Source organism: Anolis carolinensis, chromosome 2, assembly GCF_035594765.1.
Source record: "Anolis carolinensis isolate JA03-04 chromosome 2, rAnoCar3.1.pri, whole genome shotgun sequence".
Lineage (NCBI taxonomy): Eukaryota > Metazoa > Chordata > Lepidosauria > Squamata > Dactyloidae > Anolis > Anolis carolinensis.
Genome location: NC_085842.1, coordinates 293809084 through 293827408, shown reverse-complemented (window position 1 = coordinate 293827408; position 18325 = coordinate 293809084). Strand labels below are relative to the sequence as shown.

General features: G+C 36.0%; 1 protein-coding gene across 5 annotated transcripts in view; it reads left to right on the top strand.

Moving 5' to 3' along the window:
- Positions 1-18325, top strand: part of kif2a (kinesin family member 2A) — a 78706-nt gene that overhangs the window by 40586 nt on the left and 19795 nt on the right. For all 5 annotated transcript variants that reach the window (XM_062972391.1, XM_008102860.3, XM_008102859.2 and 2 more), the window contains exons 8-14: positions 546-600; positions 9842-10004; positions 13346-13436; positions 13853-13916; positions 15613-15704; positions 15944-16086; positions 16722-16926. In XM_062972391.1, the coding sequence (XP_062828461.1) occupies positions 546-600; positions 9842-10004; positions 13346-13436; positions 13853-13916; positions 15613-15704; positions 15944-16086; positions 16722-16926 (813 nt within the window). The remainder of the gene's footprint in view (positions 1-545; positions 601-9841; positions 10005-13345; positions 13437-13852; positions 13917-15612; positions 15705-15943; positions 16087-16721; positions 16927-18325) is intronic.

The following is an 18325-nucleotide window of genomic DNA, read 5'->3' as shown; positions in this document are numbered from 1 at the left end:
TACACTTTTGTAGTTGCATTTTAACAGGTATAATAAATCTGTATGAATGATATAATATGGATAATATAATTTGTGAATTTGCACATCACTTGTTGGAGGAGTTCTAAAAGGCTGAAAAAATATAATCACAATCAAAATAATCCTGTAAAGTGTGAGTCAAGCAGCCCTCTTGATGTGATTAAATTGAAACTCCTAGCCACATTCACCAGGATAGACAGTTGTGAAGAATGACAGAAGTTGCCAGCCAAAAATATCTGGAGGGACTTTTTTAAACTGCTAATTGAATAAAAATGGGGAAACGATCACTCAGATTTCTCATGTGACCCAATTTGTAGTTGTGTGCTGCATTGGGAGTGGACTGCCAAGTGTCTGTAGTGGTGAATTCAAGATCACATAAGGCTTTCTTAAAATTAAGACATTGTGTGATCCTATTCTCCTTTAAAAACTGATAAAAAGGTAAATATAGCAATATAATTGCTACAATAATTTGCCTATTAAATGTTAGATTTGGTATTAAGTTATACATTTTTGTCATTTCCCCTTAGATTGATGAGCACAGGATATGTGTATGTGTTCGAAAACGACCACTCAATAAAAAAGGTATGGCTGTTTTTAATATGGAGACTTTTACCTCTATTACCTAGATAATTTTACTTACCGTAATATATTTGTAGAAGTATAGTTTCTAAAACTTTTTTTAGTACAATTATGTTAAGTGTTCTGCAGTTACTTATTAAAATCCTTCTTTCAGCTTTATCAAATTCACAATATGCAAAATTAAGAATAATGTAATTTAGAGATCTGATACATTAAGAATGTTCAAGAATTAGCCCTTTAATGAGATTTTTCTGAATACAAGAAAAAACATGTTTTCTCATAATTTATTTCAGATTGTGTATGCCAGGGGTCCTCAAACTTTTTAAGTGGAGGGCCGATTCATGGTCCCTCAGATTGTTGAGGGGCCAAATTATCATTTGAAAAAAAAAACACGAACAAATTCCTATGCTCACTGCACATGTCTTATTTGTAGTGCCAAAAAAACAACAACCCAGCAACAATTATTTATTTATTTGCTACATTTATACCCCACCATCTCTCAGCCCTAAGGGGACTCAGAGCGGCTTACAAGTTGTATGTACATTCAATATATTATATTATTAGCATAGCACAATATTAGCATTATATATTACTATATTGTACTATACCATTATACCGTAATATTATTAGTAATATTACATTTAATATATAATATATAAATAATATTATATTATACAGTATTATTATATTGTATTATTATTATTAGCCACCCTGAGTCCCCTATTGGGTGAGAAGGGCGGGGTAGAAATACTGTTATAAATAAATAAATATTATATTGTATTACATTATAATATTATTACCAATATTATATGTATACACAATGTATTATATTACAGTATTGCCATATCATTCACGTACAATATTTCATTTACAATATTAATAAATGAAAGAACAATACAATATTTAAAAATAAAAATAATTTTAACCAACATACTGTAAACTTACCAGGATTTCAGTGGGAAGTGTGGGCCTGCTTCTGGCCAATGAGATAATCAAGTAGGATTGTTGTTGTTGTGCCTTCAAGTCATTTCAGACTTTGCCTAAGTCTAAAACTGAGGGCGGGGGCCAGGTAAATGGCCTTGGAGGGCCGCATCCGGCCCCCAGGCCTTAGTTTGGGGATCCCTGGTGTATGCATTCTAAAACTGAAGGATAATGATGATTTAACCAGGTCTAAAGAAATGTTCTGTTTGTCAGTGTGTTTTCCAACTTAAAGAAAGGGCATTGTTGAAATTTTCACTTTCCCATCCTCCAAAAAGGGGAAGAGTACATATCAGGGCAGAGGTAGGACATGTGACTCTTCAAGCCTCCATTCTCTAAAACAACTGAGCACAAAGCGATTGCATTTGAAAACAGAGACTGAATGTTACAAGATAGAAACTTGAATAAGGAAGAGGAATATCCCCTTTCTCTATTGTCTTGCAGGAAAAGACTTTGGTTAGCTAGTAGAAATAAGTGTATCTTCAGAAACAGCCATCAGATTAAAATGTACATGTAACTAGTATTTACCTAGGCTTTTGGACTTGGAGGAGAATGAACCTTATCTTCCTTCATCAAACTCTTTCTGAATCCTCTTGTGTATATGTGCACAACACATCTTTTGTGTTGTCCTCTTTTGGCGGTCTATTATAGGTTTCTGGATTGGTTTCTACATTGAAAGTGTGATCCTTTGTATTTGGGTATATTTAAAAATGCTTTTTCCTGTTATGGTGCTGGCTTTCACAATAGATGCACTCCCTCTGAAATGTGAAGAAGGCAATCTTAAATGTATAAAACTTTTTCTAAGTGCACTTTGACTACTAGAAGGATTAAGTTTTGTAGCACTAGGCTGCTAGAATGCAAGTTTGCTTTTTTATGATCGCAGCCTCATATGTAAATAACACTTCATTTAAAATGTCTGATTATTCAGACGCTTCTGATGTCACTATGCTACCTGGCTGAATGAGTTGTTAGTGTGTCACAGACAAATGTTGAACTTGTAATGGAATTTTGGAGGGGAGAGGATTACTTTGGAATTATGTAATGTACTGGTTACATAATATCCCACTGGAGTGCTTTGTGAAGAACAGTGATGTGTTAAGTAATTTTTCACTATACCGGTAACATCTCTTAGGGTGCATTAACTGAAGTTGAAGTTCTAGATGTATTTGACCTCCTAGGAATTCATGTTTAGTAAGACATTTTACCAAATTATTTTATACAATCATACATCAAGCATTTACATATTAAAACACTGCACCCTTAAAATGCCCACAGTTACTAATTGATACAATTTGTATCTCCTCTGGCTAGGAATAAATTGTAGCTGTTTCTTGATTTGAGGCTACTGTATCAGTTGTAGCTTCCCATACTACTCAGTAGTTGTGATCATGATCATCCCCTTCTGTTAACATTTGAATTGTTTTCCCAACCTTCTCCAAGGGTAGCAATTAGCATGGGTAATTATAATATGTTGGTGCCTTCCAGCATGGTCTTTTTATATTTCTCAAAAATATCTCAATATCTGACATGGCTGATATGTATTGGGACTGTTTTTTTGTATTTTGGGTTTGATTTAGCATCATCTGTATGCAATTTTATAGAACATTTTATTTTGTATTTACATTTTATGTATATCTTAATTTTAATAAAGATTTATTACTCTGAACTTCCAATGTAATAGAATTAAATTTTCAATGTGTGTACGTGTCATCTGTGGACTTTTGGTGATCCTATTTATTTCTTAGGCAAGGAATACTCAGAGGGTTTTGTTAGTTCATTTCTCAGATTAGCAATTAATTTTTTCTGTACTTTTTCAGTTAAATTCAACAGTTATTTCAGATAGTAATTTTTTTGTTTGTGTTTGTTCTGCCTCCATGCTTAACTAAATGAACTGGAAGGCACCATAGCATGAGAGACAGATCGGAAGCTGTATTTGGTAAATTAAAGTATTTCATTAATACACAAATTGGACCTCTTTTCCTTTTGATGCCACTATAAAGTCTCTTGTGAGGAAAGAAAATCCTTTAAATCTATGCAGTTCTGGATGGATATTGCCACACAGTATAAAGTCTTGACATGACTGGATTCTTTGTATCTCTGAGGTGACTTTAATACAATGTTGTCGTGACTTTCTCTATTACTGCATTATATGGTTTCTTAATCTAACTTGAACACAGTTCTGACATGAATTTCTGTGCTCCTTTTTGCTTCCTACATTTCTTTCCAGTACTTCACCAACTGACAAAATCTAATTGACAAAAAATAACTGCCATTTCCAGGTTGGCAGGAGCCAAGACTAAGATCCGCCCCTTTAGAATCTTAAAGGGACCGGACAGCAGATGATGTTTGCCTCCTCTTGGCATGACAGTGTTATTTTTTCAAAAGACATAAGAACTCAGATTATAGCAGATTCTTTCCATGATTTGAACAGAACTCTTCATGTGCAAATATGAATAAAGTGGCAGATTACAACTAGCAATTTTGAAACTGTTGACTTTTTTGTGTGTGTGTCAGGAGCGATTTGAGAAACTGCAAGTCGCTTCTGGTGTGAGAGAATTGGCCGTCTGCAAGGACGTTGCCCAGGGGATGCTCGGATGTTTTGATGTTTTTACCATCCTTGTGGGAGGCTTCTCTCATGTCCCCATATGGAGCTGGAGCTGATTGAGGGAGCTTATCCGCTCTCTCTCCGGGTTGGATTAGAACCTGGCAGCCTTCAGGTCAGCAACCCAACCTTCAAGTCACAAGGCTTTAACCCACTATGCCACCGGGGCTCCACTGTATTGATTAATAAAAGATGATATAGATACTCTTGATCTAAAGTATTTCAGTCTAATATTATGTCAGTTGAACCTTCTTAAGCAGTTGTGTTCTATATTAATATAAGAAGTCAAGTCTCTACACATCTTGTTATATCATTTAATGCTACACTATGGTGCATATATTAATATTGCAGTATTTATCACATATAAGTGGTAAATCAGGCACTCCACATCTCCCACCAACCTATTCATTTTGGAGGCTTGTAGCTAATGTTGACATGGTGTTTTGGGACCCACCCACCTCCAGAAACAAAGAAGACAGAAGATGAAGATGATGATGGTGATGATAATTACGGTATTATATTTATACCCCACTTTATCTCTCCTGAAGTAGACTCAAAGCTGCTTAACATAAAAGCATTAGCACACAATTTTAAATATACAAATATGCAAACATTAAAATAAAATTAAATATAAACAGTTTTTTTAAAATTAACAGTTAAAATCAATTAAAACATATCCAAAGTTAAAAACCACAGCACCCTCTGACTCGATATTAAAAATCTTCATCTTTAAAAGCCTATCTGAATAAAAAGGGTTTAGCTTGCTGCCAAAAGACAACAGGGAGGGGACATTTATCAGATGATATCCTATATCATCTGATAACCCAGAAATTATTAGGTGTTTCCATGGTTGTCAAGAGGACATGAGTAGAAGATGTCCTTTCCTAGCAATCTGTTGGGGCTAGGACTGAAGCGAGACTAGAAGTGCAAGTGATATACATTTGCTGAGTTGATGCTTGTTTTGGTGTGTGTGTATTGTAGAAAAGCACTTGCACAGCTTCTGCCTGTCTTCAAAGACAGGAGGGAAATGGCTAAAGAGAAGATGACCTGAGGATTAGCTGTCCTGGAAGGAGCTCAACCTAGCAATAGGAAGAGGGAAGTAGGTGGACTTAACCCATGTAGTACTGACCTAATTTGAAACCAGTACAATGTGACCAGAGCAGTACTTGTTAAATGGTGTGTGATGATGTTGATTTCAACCCCCACCACTTTTTGTGTTCTTGTAAACTGTGTTCAAGTTGAATTATAGTGATCTTATGAATGAGAGACCTCAACTGCCCAACTCAAGCCCTGCAAATTCAAGGCTGTTGCTTATTTAATTGATTCTATCCACTGTAATGCAGTCTTCCTTAGATTTTATTTACTGCCTTTTGTCTTGCCAAACATATTATATTTTCTAGGAAGCCATGTCTTTTCGTAATTTGTCCAAAATCTGCCAGTTTCCATTTAATCATGTTGATTTCTAGGGAAATTCAGGTCTGATTTGTTTTAGACCCATTTATTTGTCTTTTCTTACAGTCCATGGTATCTGCAGAACTCTTCTACAGGACTAGTGTTGGGAATTGGAATGGATGGTGTGTGTTTCCAATTTGTGGGCCATTGCTTTGTTTTGCATATTGGTTGACGGAGTTCAATTAGAACTGGAGTAGAATCCATCTCTATAACTTAAAGCAGCTCTATTGTTATTGCTCCTGATGCTTTATCTGTCCCAAGTGCTTAGCGCAGTGGTTCTCAACCTTTGGGTCCCCAGGTGTTTTGGCCTACAACTCCCAGAAATCCCAGCCAGTTTACCAGCTGTTAGGATTTCTGGGAGTTGAAGACCAAAACATCTGGGGACCCACAGGTTGAGAACCACTGCTTCCCTGAATGCATCTGTCATTCTTTCTTTTCTTTTATGTAATTCTTCAGTGTTATGTTAGCATTGCCTTTTCATTTCTTCTTGACCATGCAGTATATTCTCTTGCTGGTCATATATCTTCCCTGGTCTTGGTTTACATTTTTAAAAATTTCTTGAATATTATGAAAAAAGTCATCATCTACCTTTTATGTTTCATCTTCTGTCTCTTCTGTTGGTTGTTATGTCAGTTCTCTTTGCTCCTAATTATATCCCCTATCTCAGCGGTCCCCAGACTATGGCCCGCATCCCCTTCGTACCACCACATCCTTTTTCACTCCACCGCATCCCTATCATTCCACTTTGTCCCCTTTGCTCTACCACATTTTCTTCACCCTGCCCACAGCTTGGTGGAAGGAAGGGAGGGAGGAAGCAAGGGTCGAAGGAAGGAAAGAGAGAGAGAGGGGAAAAAAAGGAGTGAGGAAGGAAGGAAGAAAAGAAAAGAAAAAGAAGAAAGGGAATGAATGAGGAAGACAGGAAGGGAGGGAGAAAGAGGGGAAGAAAGGAAGGATGGAATAAAGGAGAGAAAAGGAAGGAAGGGAGACTTTAGCCAAGTTATACTCTCTCAGACACAGATGAAGATAAAGGTAAATCGATTTTGAATAAATCTTGACAAGACACTGGAATAAAGTCTGAAATGACTTGCAAGCATAATTAACCTGAGTATCTCATCAGACAAAAACAAGCCCACCCTTCCCATTGAAATACTGGTACCTTTATGTTGGTCAAAATTGTTCTTCATTTTAAATAGTGTGTTCTTTCATGTTTTTTTTCTTCACAACAAAGATGTGTGCATAGTGTGCAGGACTGTGCAGGACATCTCGAGTAATGTAATATCTATTGTTTTTCTTGGATTTGCAGCAGTAGAACTTCTTTTCAGCTTGAACTTCCTTTCAGCTCGAATTCAGTGCTATAGAGTAGTGCCATAATGGGAAACTTTAGGGTAACTTTTGTGTCAGATCTTACCTTGAAAAAAGTCATCTCTAATTAACAAGGTATATTAGTATTACTGGTTTTGCTATCTTTAAATTAACATGTGTCAGGATTTTGTCTGAGTTGAACCATTTTTGGAAGATTCTAAAGATGAGTAGTTTGGAAACTGCTCTTATATCTTGACATTTTACATTACATACAGAAAAACAACAGATGACCATTAAATTCCATGGAAATGGAAAGGCAAATGCTGTTACATTTGAGGCCATTGTCCATGGCGTTTTTCTCACATTTTTCTCTTTCGTATGTTTTACATCTTTAGAAAGCTCTTTGATCTGTGTTCTTGAAACAAAGCACATGACAAGAAAAAAATCCAGTTGAAATGGTTTATCAAAAGCTGGGAAAATACATTCAGTCTGATAGGGATTTAATTAGTTCCATTTCTGTAGAGGTTATATAATCAGTAGCTATCCAAAGATAGCTAAAGGAAGAAATTCTGTTTTCACTGAACAGCATTGTAGTTGGTCTGTTGACATTACCAACAGAGATTATGGTATCTTAATTCTACATTTCCCAAGATCACTTTTTCATATTTACAGTTTATCTCCACAATGTTTTGACATGGCTGTTCTATATACAGTGTTCCCTCGCTACTTCGCGGTTCACTTTTCACTCCCTCACTGTTTCGCGGGTTTTTAATAAACACTAAAATAATAGTATAAATTATAAAATAATATTATAAATTCCTTATAAATCCCTCTTTCTACTTCCTTGCTAAGGAGAAGCCTAAGGGAAGGGAGAGAAAGGAGGCTGAAGCAGCTTTGTTTACGCCTAACAAGGCAGAGGTGGGAGCGTGCATGCACGTGCTTGAGAGGCGAGGAAGGGACAACACAAATATAGCGCCCCTACTTCGTGGATTTTCACTTTTTGCAGGTGGTCCTGGAACGTAACCCCAGCGATAAGTGAGGGAACACTGTATATGTATTTTGACAAAACCTTTGATCGATAACATAGATTGTGTTTATTTCAAGTGTAAAATCATATTTCCCCAATTTTTTCAAAAGTCATATTTTGGGATTCGTTTTCTTAAGCAGATAAGTCTTTAAAGTCTTTATTTTCTCAGCTTAGTTGCTTAGTGTTTGTAAGATGCTCCAGAATTGTTTAAACTATTCATTTCATAGTTTGAAATGAGTTTTCAAAGGTATCTCCAGCATTTGCAGTTGCACTCAGTGTCATCTTAGGGCAGAGGTCAAAGCTTATTTCTTGCCAACTAAATGTATATATTTACAGGGCAATTCTGTGCCCTATTACACTCAATGATATTTATTCCCAGACAAATGTACATAGGATCCTTGCTTTAGATAAGTTTTCCATTCATTGGTGGATGTGGAAAAGAAAAGATGGATATATTTTAACAGATCATGTAGTTTGAAAAGCTTTTTAAAAATCGCTTTCCTTTCTCTCAAAGGTCACAAAATACGTACATTTTAATCATTTTTAAAAAAATCCTCCACAGTTGTATTCTACAGGCTGTTGACCTGTGTAAAATCCATACATATTCCTCTATTCCACCTCTTAGTTTGCAGTCTCCACAGCATCTCCACCTGTTAATGAGGTAATACTTTGTAGTGCTACAATAAGCTATTTTTCGGGACATAATGACTGTAATTTAGTTATGCCATGGTCATACAAAGCAAAACTCTATAGCAGGACACTGAAAGTATGCCTTAAGAAAGACATTCACATATTTCTTTCCAGAAGGGCGGTATATAAATGTCGCAAATAAATAAATAAATAAATCAATATTGTTAATGTTTTCACTTCAAATATATCACAGAGTTATTTATTTTATTTTCCAGTAAAAGTTACAATACTGTGTATTTAAAATATTAGAAGTTAAATTTTGGTTGCTTTCGTGCAACTGGGAAGTTAAAGGAAAATCACTTTTTTAAAGTACTGTACTGCACTTTGCATGAGAGAAATATCAGTATATTCAGGCTTTCTCTGAAAGCAGTTTCTCCCACACATAAATAGGGCACATGAATATATTTAATCGTACATACAAAGCACCTTTTGTTTGTCTGTCTTGTGAAACATTGGGCTTTGTTTATGTTGTTGCTGATTCAGCCATTTCATACAATCAACTATATTAATTAATGCACAAATGGATGAAAATCCTTAATTCTTTTCAATATGGTTGATGTCATTTATATCTTTTTCTTACTGCAACAAGCCTTTTAATCATACTTGTTAAGTTTCATGAACTGAACAGTCTGAACTCAAATTGTATTTAAAGCAGTAGTGATTAAAGCCATTAAGTTATACTTCTGCAAAAGGTATAGTAATAAACAAGTCATTTATATACACTAATTTTATCATTTTTTGGGTAATTAACAAATGTACAATTCTGATATAGGAAAGTGCTAATCAGACTTCTCAGAACTAGATGCAGAAGAATAATGAAAAGTATATGTTAAACTAAAATCTTTCCTAAAATAGATTGTGTACACCTCTGCATTCAAAATACACAGCTGAAATATGCTACCACATAATGCCCAAATAATGCATATTTTATTTTTTAATAAAATAATTAAATATATTTTCACTTCATGAAATAATTCCAAGCTTGTTTACATGAAAATACCTAGAGTTGCTCTAGTGTGTGGAAGCAGTATTTTTTATCACCATATAGAATGCATTTTTAAATGCATGGGTACTGTTAGGACTTGCATATATCAGATTCTTTTATAAATTGGTTCAGAACTAGAATTCTGGACATAAAGATACTCTTGGCTATAATTCCTGAAAATTAATACATATTTCATTTATTTTTTTAGAAACTGTAGTGAAAGATCTTGATGTAATAACAATCCCTAGCAAAGATGTTGTAATGGTACATGAACCCAAACAAAAAGTGGATTTAACAAGGTACTTAGAAAACCAAACTTTCCGTTTTGACTATGCCTTTGATGACAGCGCACCTAATGAAATGGTCTACAGGTATGTATTGTTTATGCATCTTTTGATGTTTCTTGCTATTATCCTGTAATATGGTTTGGATGACACAATAAACAGATTGGCTTATTGGTTATCAGTGGGATTCTGGCATGTGGCATCTGTTGTGCATGTTTGTATCAGGAGCTGGTTTGATGTATTCTCTAGAGTTGGTGTACAGGGTTTGTCATTCTGGTTTGTTGGGAGATAAATCAAAGAACAGACAGTACCGGCATCCAGATTAGAACCACAAAGCAAAGTTTTTGTTCAGCTGTTAACTCTGCAACTGACCCTATTTTTTCTTGACTTGTGATGTCCTTTGAACTATTCACATACTTGAGAACTGGACTCGAGTTGCTTTTCCTACTTCATTCAACATACAGTAGAGTCTTGTTTATCCATCCTTCGCTTATCCAGCATTCTGTATTTTCCAACGCGGTCTGCCTCCCGCCTGGATCCACAACTGTTTTTCTAGGCAGCAACGCGCAGTGGGCCAACACGCCCAATGACAACACAAGTGCAGCCACACTCCCAAACAAGTGGCAGACTTACTGTAAAACATGATGTTTTGGTGCTTAATTTGTAAAATCATAATGTAATTTGACATTTAATAGGCTTTCCCTTAATCTCTCCTTATTACCCCACATTTTCGCTTATCCAACGCTCTGTTGGCCCATTTATGTTGGATAAGTGAGACGCTACTGTATGTCTTTCTTGGAGATGATAGATAACTCTGTACAAGGATTCTTAGAAATTTGGTGGCAGGGTTGTTGTATGTCTTTCGGGCTGTGTGGCCATGTTCCAGAAGCATTCTCTCCTGACGTTTCGCCCACATCTATGGCAGGCATCCTCAGAGGTTGTGAGGTATGGAGAAAACTAAGCAAAGAGGTTAATATATATCTGTGGAAAGTCTAGGGTGAGAGAGGTCAGTGTGAATGTTGTGTAGTTAATCACTTTAATTAGCATTGAAAAGCTTATCTGCTGTCTTCTTCCTGCCTCTGGGGCATCCTTTGTTTAGAGTCGTTAACTGCCCTTGGTTGATTCATGTCTGGAAATCCTCTGTTTTCAGAGTATTGCTTTTTATTTACTGTTCTGATTTTTGAGTTTTTTAGTACTGGTAGCCAGATTTTGTTCATTTTCATGGTTTCTTCCTTTCTGTTGAAGTTGTCCACATGCTTGTGGATTTCAATGGCTTCTCTGTGTAGTCTGACATGATAGTTGTTAGAATGGTCCAGCATTTTTGTGTTCTCAAATAGTATTCTGTGTTCAGGCTGGTTCATCAAATGCTCTGCTATGGCTGATTTCTCTGGTTGAATTAGTCTGCAGTGCCTTTCATGTTCTTTGACTCTTGTTTGGGCGCTGCGTTTGGTGGTCCCTATGTAGACTTGTCCACAGCTGCATGGTATCCGGTAGACTCCTGCAGAGGAGAGAGGATCCCTCTTGTCCTTCACTGACCGTAGCATTTGTTGGATTTTCTTTGTGGGTCTGTAGATAGTTTGTAGGTTGTGCTTTTTCATCAATTTGCCTAACTACACAACATTCACACTGACCTCTCTCACCCTAGACTTTCCACAAATATATATTAACCTCTTTGCTTAGTTTTCTCCATACCTCTCAACCTCTGAGGATGCCTGCCATAGATGTGGGTGAAACGTCAGGAGAGAATGCTTCTGGAACATGGCCACACAGCCCGAAAGACATACAACAACCCTGTGATCCCGGCCATGAAAGCCTTCGACAACAAATTTGGTGGCATTTTTATAAAAATGGGCATGAAATGTAGGAATGAACTTGGAAAAGGTCTCCCCAGAACTCTACTTCTTTATAGCTAGAATGGAAGGAGGGATGAAGGAGTGAAATCCACATGCTGCCTGGAGCTCATTGGATGTAATCTATATATATAAAAGAGTGATGGCATCACGGCAGCGGACAAAACAACAAAAGTAAACACCCCACAACCTCGAAACTTGCCAGCACAACCCCTCATCCATGCCTCTAGGTTGATACAACAAAAAGAAAAGAAAAATAAAGTCCTAATTAGAGGGAGAGGAATAATTGTTTTTATCCAATTGCTGCCAGTTAGAAGGCTAAGCTCTGTTCACTTGGTCTCCTAGCAACCCACTCAGCCCAGGGGACCCTTTACCTTAACTACCACCAATTCCTCAATACTTTATTTCCCATACCACCATACTTCGCCACAGCAACGCGTGGCTGGGCACAGCTAGTTAATAAATAAAAGAGCAACCGAGAGACTGGATGTCCTGGCAGAAGCACAGTTCAGATCTTGGAAGCTTTCAAATTCCCATATTTTACTGCATAATGGTAGCATTTTAATGCCACTCCCCCTCCTCCTCTTCTTTTCTTTTCTTTTCTTTTTTACAAAAGGGTATGAGACTATTATGTAAAGAAAACATTGTGCCTTAGGCTTGCTGGTTTCTATTTTTTGTTTTAAATTTACCTTGCCGCTGAGAAACAATGAGGAGGGAGGAGTTAGAAGCCTAGCCAGCTCCGGTTTCTATTCGTTTCTTTTTTTTTTTTTTTAAAGTCTTACACCAAGGGGGGGGGGGGGTAGGATTAATGTGACAATTACATGAGAAAAGCTAAGAAACCAATTTTTGCACAGGAAACAAGGGGTGCACCGATTATGCGGTGGTGACTATTACACAGTGAAATACAGTAATTATTATTTATTTTTTATCTTTGATCTAGATAGGGACAGCCAGTGATTTCCATGTCAGGTGGCAGTGTGATTGTGAATCTACCCACGTTTTAGTTTACATTTTAAAGCTACTTCTACTACTACTACTATTACTACACAGACACACACACACATTGCATGGAGACTTGTCATTGGTCATGTTAAATCATTTCAGTCATGTTTTGGAGAACTGTTTGCGTGCAAGTGCTATCTTTTCCTTTGCTGAATTGCTTATTGTTCTTTTATTTATTTTTTAAACAAAAGATGCAGGATCTGATCCTGTTTGATTTAGTAAACGTTGTGCTTTTAGCTGATTTCTGGTCAAGGTAGTTCTGTTATAATCTCTTATGTGAGAAAATTGAATTCTACTTTAGAAAACTTCTCTAGAAGTGAAAGACCTTTAAAAACCCTTTGTACTCACATTCTAAAGTGTTTAGAAGGCAGAAAATATGAGCTGACTGTCTCTGAATTCTAACTTGAACCTGTGTCAAAGTACTCTGTTATTGGATTGTTTGTGTGTGTCCCCCCACCACCTCTCTTTGCTTTAACTCAGGCAGATAGTTATAAAAATTGCACTGATCTTTTTGTTTTGTTTTCACCAGCTGTGAGCTAAATGTAATAGGTGGTATGTTTGTTCTTTTTGCTAAAGGTTTACTGCAAGGCCCCTGGTAGAAACCATATTTGAAAGAGGAATGGCTACCTGTTTTGCTTATGGACAAACAGGCAGTGGAAAAACCCATGTAAGTGTTCCTAAATAAATTACACAACGTGAGAATTATTTTGTCTTAGAATTAAACTGCTACAAGACATTTTGACAAATTAACACTAATAGTGGACCTCTTTTATTGCAGGCCTGCTTACTTACATGTGTTAGGGATCTCAAAGGTTATTTGCTTCCAAATTGCTTTGGTGTTATAAAAATCCATATACAATTTGGATTTGATTAGCTTTTATGGAATTCCTTCAGAATGTTTATTGTTGCCATTAATGTAAAAGGATAATGTATTTTCAGCACCTGAGGGGAGCAAACTCAATTAATATTTTGGTACATGTCCATTGATTTCAATGAATCTGCTTAATTAAATGGTTATTCAAAGCTTCTTAGACGTGAGCATGTGGAGTGTTGTAGTTTCACTTTATTATATTTTTCCTTCAGACTATGGGTGGTGATTTTTCAGGAAAGAATCAAGATTGTTCTAAAGGAATTTATGCGTTAGCAGGTGAGTGATATCTGCTTTGGTTCTATGCAAAATAATTTGTATCTTATAGCTGCATATTTCTGTGGTAGGTGATGAAGATTAGTAATATTCTTCTGATGAGCAGAGCCTAGGAGTCGAATACTACTTAGTGAGCCTATGGTTAATCCACAGCAAAGCAATCCCATCCCCAAAATACTTTTGCTTTGAGGTTCATGAGCAAAATAAAACATCAGGTTTGGGTAAACCTTTATTAGAGTTCTGAAATATTATGAATAAACAAGCTTCCACATTCTCCAGAACACCTTGGTGGTGTTAGATGTGGTGTTTTAAATTGGAGAAGATATTGAAATTTCCAGAAACTATCCTGGCTATTTACAGGATGTTATAAAAAATCAGAGCCCCAAAATGGAGATTGCAGGCTTTAAGAACTAGGTTAAGGTGTGATAGTATCCGGTTTTTACTTTAGGAATGTAGTGTCCATTGCCTCTGTCTGTAATCAAAGGCCGGCACTTACTCATTGGGCTATCCAGTGCTTTTTTGGTGAAGCACATGGCTCTTAACATTAGCAAGGAGTAGAAGTACCAGGTGAAGTTGGCTTATTTGGCAGTTCTTACAGGTCCAAAGCTGAATTACACTGGATTTCACTCTGTGAAATGTAGGCAGAGGGAAGACTACAGAGGAATTTTTTCCACGAGCTTCACTGTGTTTTCCAAAAGCTGCTTCAGAGGATTGGTGAGCCTCCAAAACAGTGCATGATATGGACTGAGGGACTTGTTTGGAAGAATTAAAGAAACTGCTGAAGACAGGTTGAGGTTTTATGGATCTCTTATGCAGAATACTCACACCTTATTCTTAAATATTTTTTGCACTGTATTTCACTCTATTTGGAAGCTTTCTAGAACTCTCAGGAATGACTTTTCCTAATATTTCATGGAGAATAGGAGTGGGAATATCTTCTGTGAGTGACAGCCACTTGTAATTCCCAGAATCAGAGCAATCAGATTTCATGTGTGGTCTCTTTTAGCTTTTGCTAGTTTTCCCCCCAAAATACATGCAAAGTCATTCTACCAGTTTCTTATATATGCTGTGGGTGACACATCTGCTCATAATGCTAAACTATAATTTCATGCTATAAACATTGTTTTGTAAAGACCAGAGCTTTGCTTTAAAATAAACTCAAATGTATTGGTAAACATTGCAGTTACATTGCGTTTGCTGTTGACTTCTTAATTGTTTTGCAATATGGATTAGTTTATTTAAGCCAGGATTGCTGGTTTACATGTGGTAAGAAGCCTAGAAATTGAATTGTCAAACTGCTTGCTTTTTTATTCCTTCTCCTGGCTATGCAGGGGAAAGAGAGGAGAGGAAGGAGTGATCAAGCGTAGTATTTGTATACACGTTTGTTTGTTTTTATGCACCTAGCACTATGTTATGATAGGTGTGTATGAAGTACACTCAGTCTTTAAGTGCTACAGAAATGCAAACTGTTATTCTTTGAGAATTGAATTTATGGGATGGAGTGCCATTACTACTTCCAGTTGGAGTAGACCCATTGAACCAATGGAATGTATATAAGTGGTGAATTAGTAATTGATTCAGTTGCCTAAACTAATTGGGACTAGGATTTGGCTTTAAGAAATAGAAGTCAGTATGTCAATAAGTTTGGCTGTAAAGATGTTTCTGTCATTCACTTCCATTGTTTTTAATCTATTCACAGCTAGAGATGTCTTTTTAATGTTGAAGAAACCAAACTATAAGAAACTAGAACTTCAAGTATATGCAACGTTTTTTGAAATTTACAGTGGAAAGGTATGCTATTTTAAAATATGTAATTAATTATCTACTTCTGTAGTAGATTTTAAAGGAACTTATTTGTCAGAAGTTCTCAGTTTTTATCTCTGATTTTGTATCTCTTTGTCTCTCGACTGGTTTGGTTTTGTTACAAGAAAAAGGCATAATTAATGTTCCAAAGAACATTAGATGTGTTAGTTGCTAACAAACACATCTCTTCTCCTTCTCTTTTCCCTGCTGTCCCCCATCCCCACAAGGTTTTCGACTTATTGAACAGGAAGACCAAATTAAGAGTTTTAGAAGATGGTAAACAGCAAGTCCAGGTGGTGGGATTACAGGAGCGAGAGGTTAAATGTGTTGAAGATGTATTAAAGCTTATTGAGATAGGCAACAGTTGCAGGTATTATTTTTGCCTTTTCTAGTGAGTTATAGTAAATGTGAATATTTCTAAATACTTTAATCTTTTGAAATATAACAGTTTGGGACAAATTACAGAGATATTTTGAAATTGCATCCATTTTCCAAGACATATTGTGTTCTAAAATATTTTAGGAAAATAGTAAGAGTCCTTTTCTTTGTATTAGAAACATATGCATTTCTGTAATCAGCTTACTGTTTTACCATGTTGCTAATTCTTTGACATATTGTCAAATAATAGTCACATTCTGACTAGACATAGTTTTTTAATATTCAAGTTTAGACTTAAATTGTTTAAATAGCTTTTTTTTTTTAAAAAAAAACATAGTCTCAATAGAATTTAAACAGACAGTGGTGTGATAAATGGGAAATACAAAAGAGAGATGCTATTGCATTTCATAGTTAACGCCTGTATAAAAGCTGATGAGAAAAAGTAATTGGTATGCAGATACAACAAATGCCTTATTTATTTTATTTTGATAAAAGCTAGAGTATCTTTTAAACTGTCAACAGAAAAGAGAGCTTAGCTGTGATAAACAATGCTGAAGATGCTATTTTTGGTGATAATTTGTGGTTCAATGGTATTTCCCCCTCTTCTCTCCCCACCCTTTGTTAAAGAACATCTGGTCAGACATCTGCAAATGCACACTCATCTCGGAGTCATGCAGTGTTTCAGATCATCCTCAGGAGAAAAGGGAAACTGCATGGTAAATTTTCATTGATTGACTTGGCTGGAAATGAAAGAGGAGCAGACACTTCTAGTGCAGACAGACAAACACGACTGGAAGGTGCTGAAATTAACAAGAGCCTTTTAGCACTCAAGGTAAATTAAATGCCTGCCATTGTTTAATGTAATAAAACCACAGACTTTCTCCATTACAGCAATTGGAAAATAAAAATGAAAAAGGGAGAAACTATTTACATGCCTTAGTATAGATGCACACATTTCATTTGATATGCTTTTGGACAATACAGTACGGCCTCTGTATCTGAGGGATTGATACCTGTGGTTTCATTTATCCACATCTGACAAAAGATGTTCTCCCTAGTCATTTTCTAAGTCCTTCAGCGCAACTTTAGTATTCTTAAATCAGAAGTCCTTCATTTCAATAGAGTTGATTTGTTATTTGCAGTTTGCGTATACACAGGAAATCCGGAACTCTATCTCACATGGATCATATTTTATGTAATGCACTATTACAGGTCATACAGAGAAGGTAACTAATGAATAGTATGTGTTTGTATTCCCACCTTTTTTCCAATATTCCCACCCTTCTTCCACCAAGTAGCATTTTAAGATCATAAGAAACCTATATGTTAGAGTAGATATATGTTATATAAATATATGTAGATATATGTTATATGTTTGTAAATATATGTTAGAGTAGAGGAGTATAACTTACCATATATACTTGTGTATAAGTAGAAATATTTTAAACAAAAAGTCAACTAAAAAAACCCTGAATTGTCTTAGTCGCAATGTAAATATCGTATATACTCGAGTATAAGCCGACCAGAATATAAGTAATTTTACCACAAAAAATTGAGATAATGTATTGATTCAAGTATAAGATGAAGGTGGGAAATGTAGCAGCTACTGGTAAATTTAAAAAATAAAAATAGATACCAATGAAATTACATTAATTGATGCACCAGTAGGTTAAATGTATTTGAATATTTACATAAAAGTGTAATTTAAGATAATAAGACTTAATAAGATAAGACTGACCAACTCTAATTGCCTATATACTCTAGTATAAGCCGACCTGAATATAAGTTGTCTAAGACCCTCACTCGAGTATAAGCTGAGGAGGGCTTTTTCAGCCCTAAAAAAGAGCTGAAAAACTCAGCTTATACTTGCCTACATATGGTACACTCTTCTCCATGGTTCTGTTTCTGACCTTTCGAATGTCTAGCGCAATAATAATAATAATAATAATAATAATAATAATAATAATAATAATTTTATTCTTATACCCCGCCCCATCTCCCCGAAGGGACTCGGGGCGGCTTACATGGGGCCAAGCCCGAATAGAACAATAAAACAAGACAAGAAACCAATGATGCAATAGCATCATTTGGGGGTTGTGGAGGGAGTGACATTGAAATGATGGCCACCTCTTCAATCTCCTGAATTCTCCAGTCCTTGTGAGACACACAGCATCACCCCCATGGCTCTCCCATACTTTGATTCCTGCTCTGCACCTTCCCTTCGGAGTCAT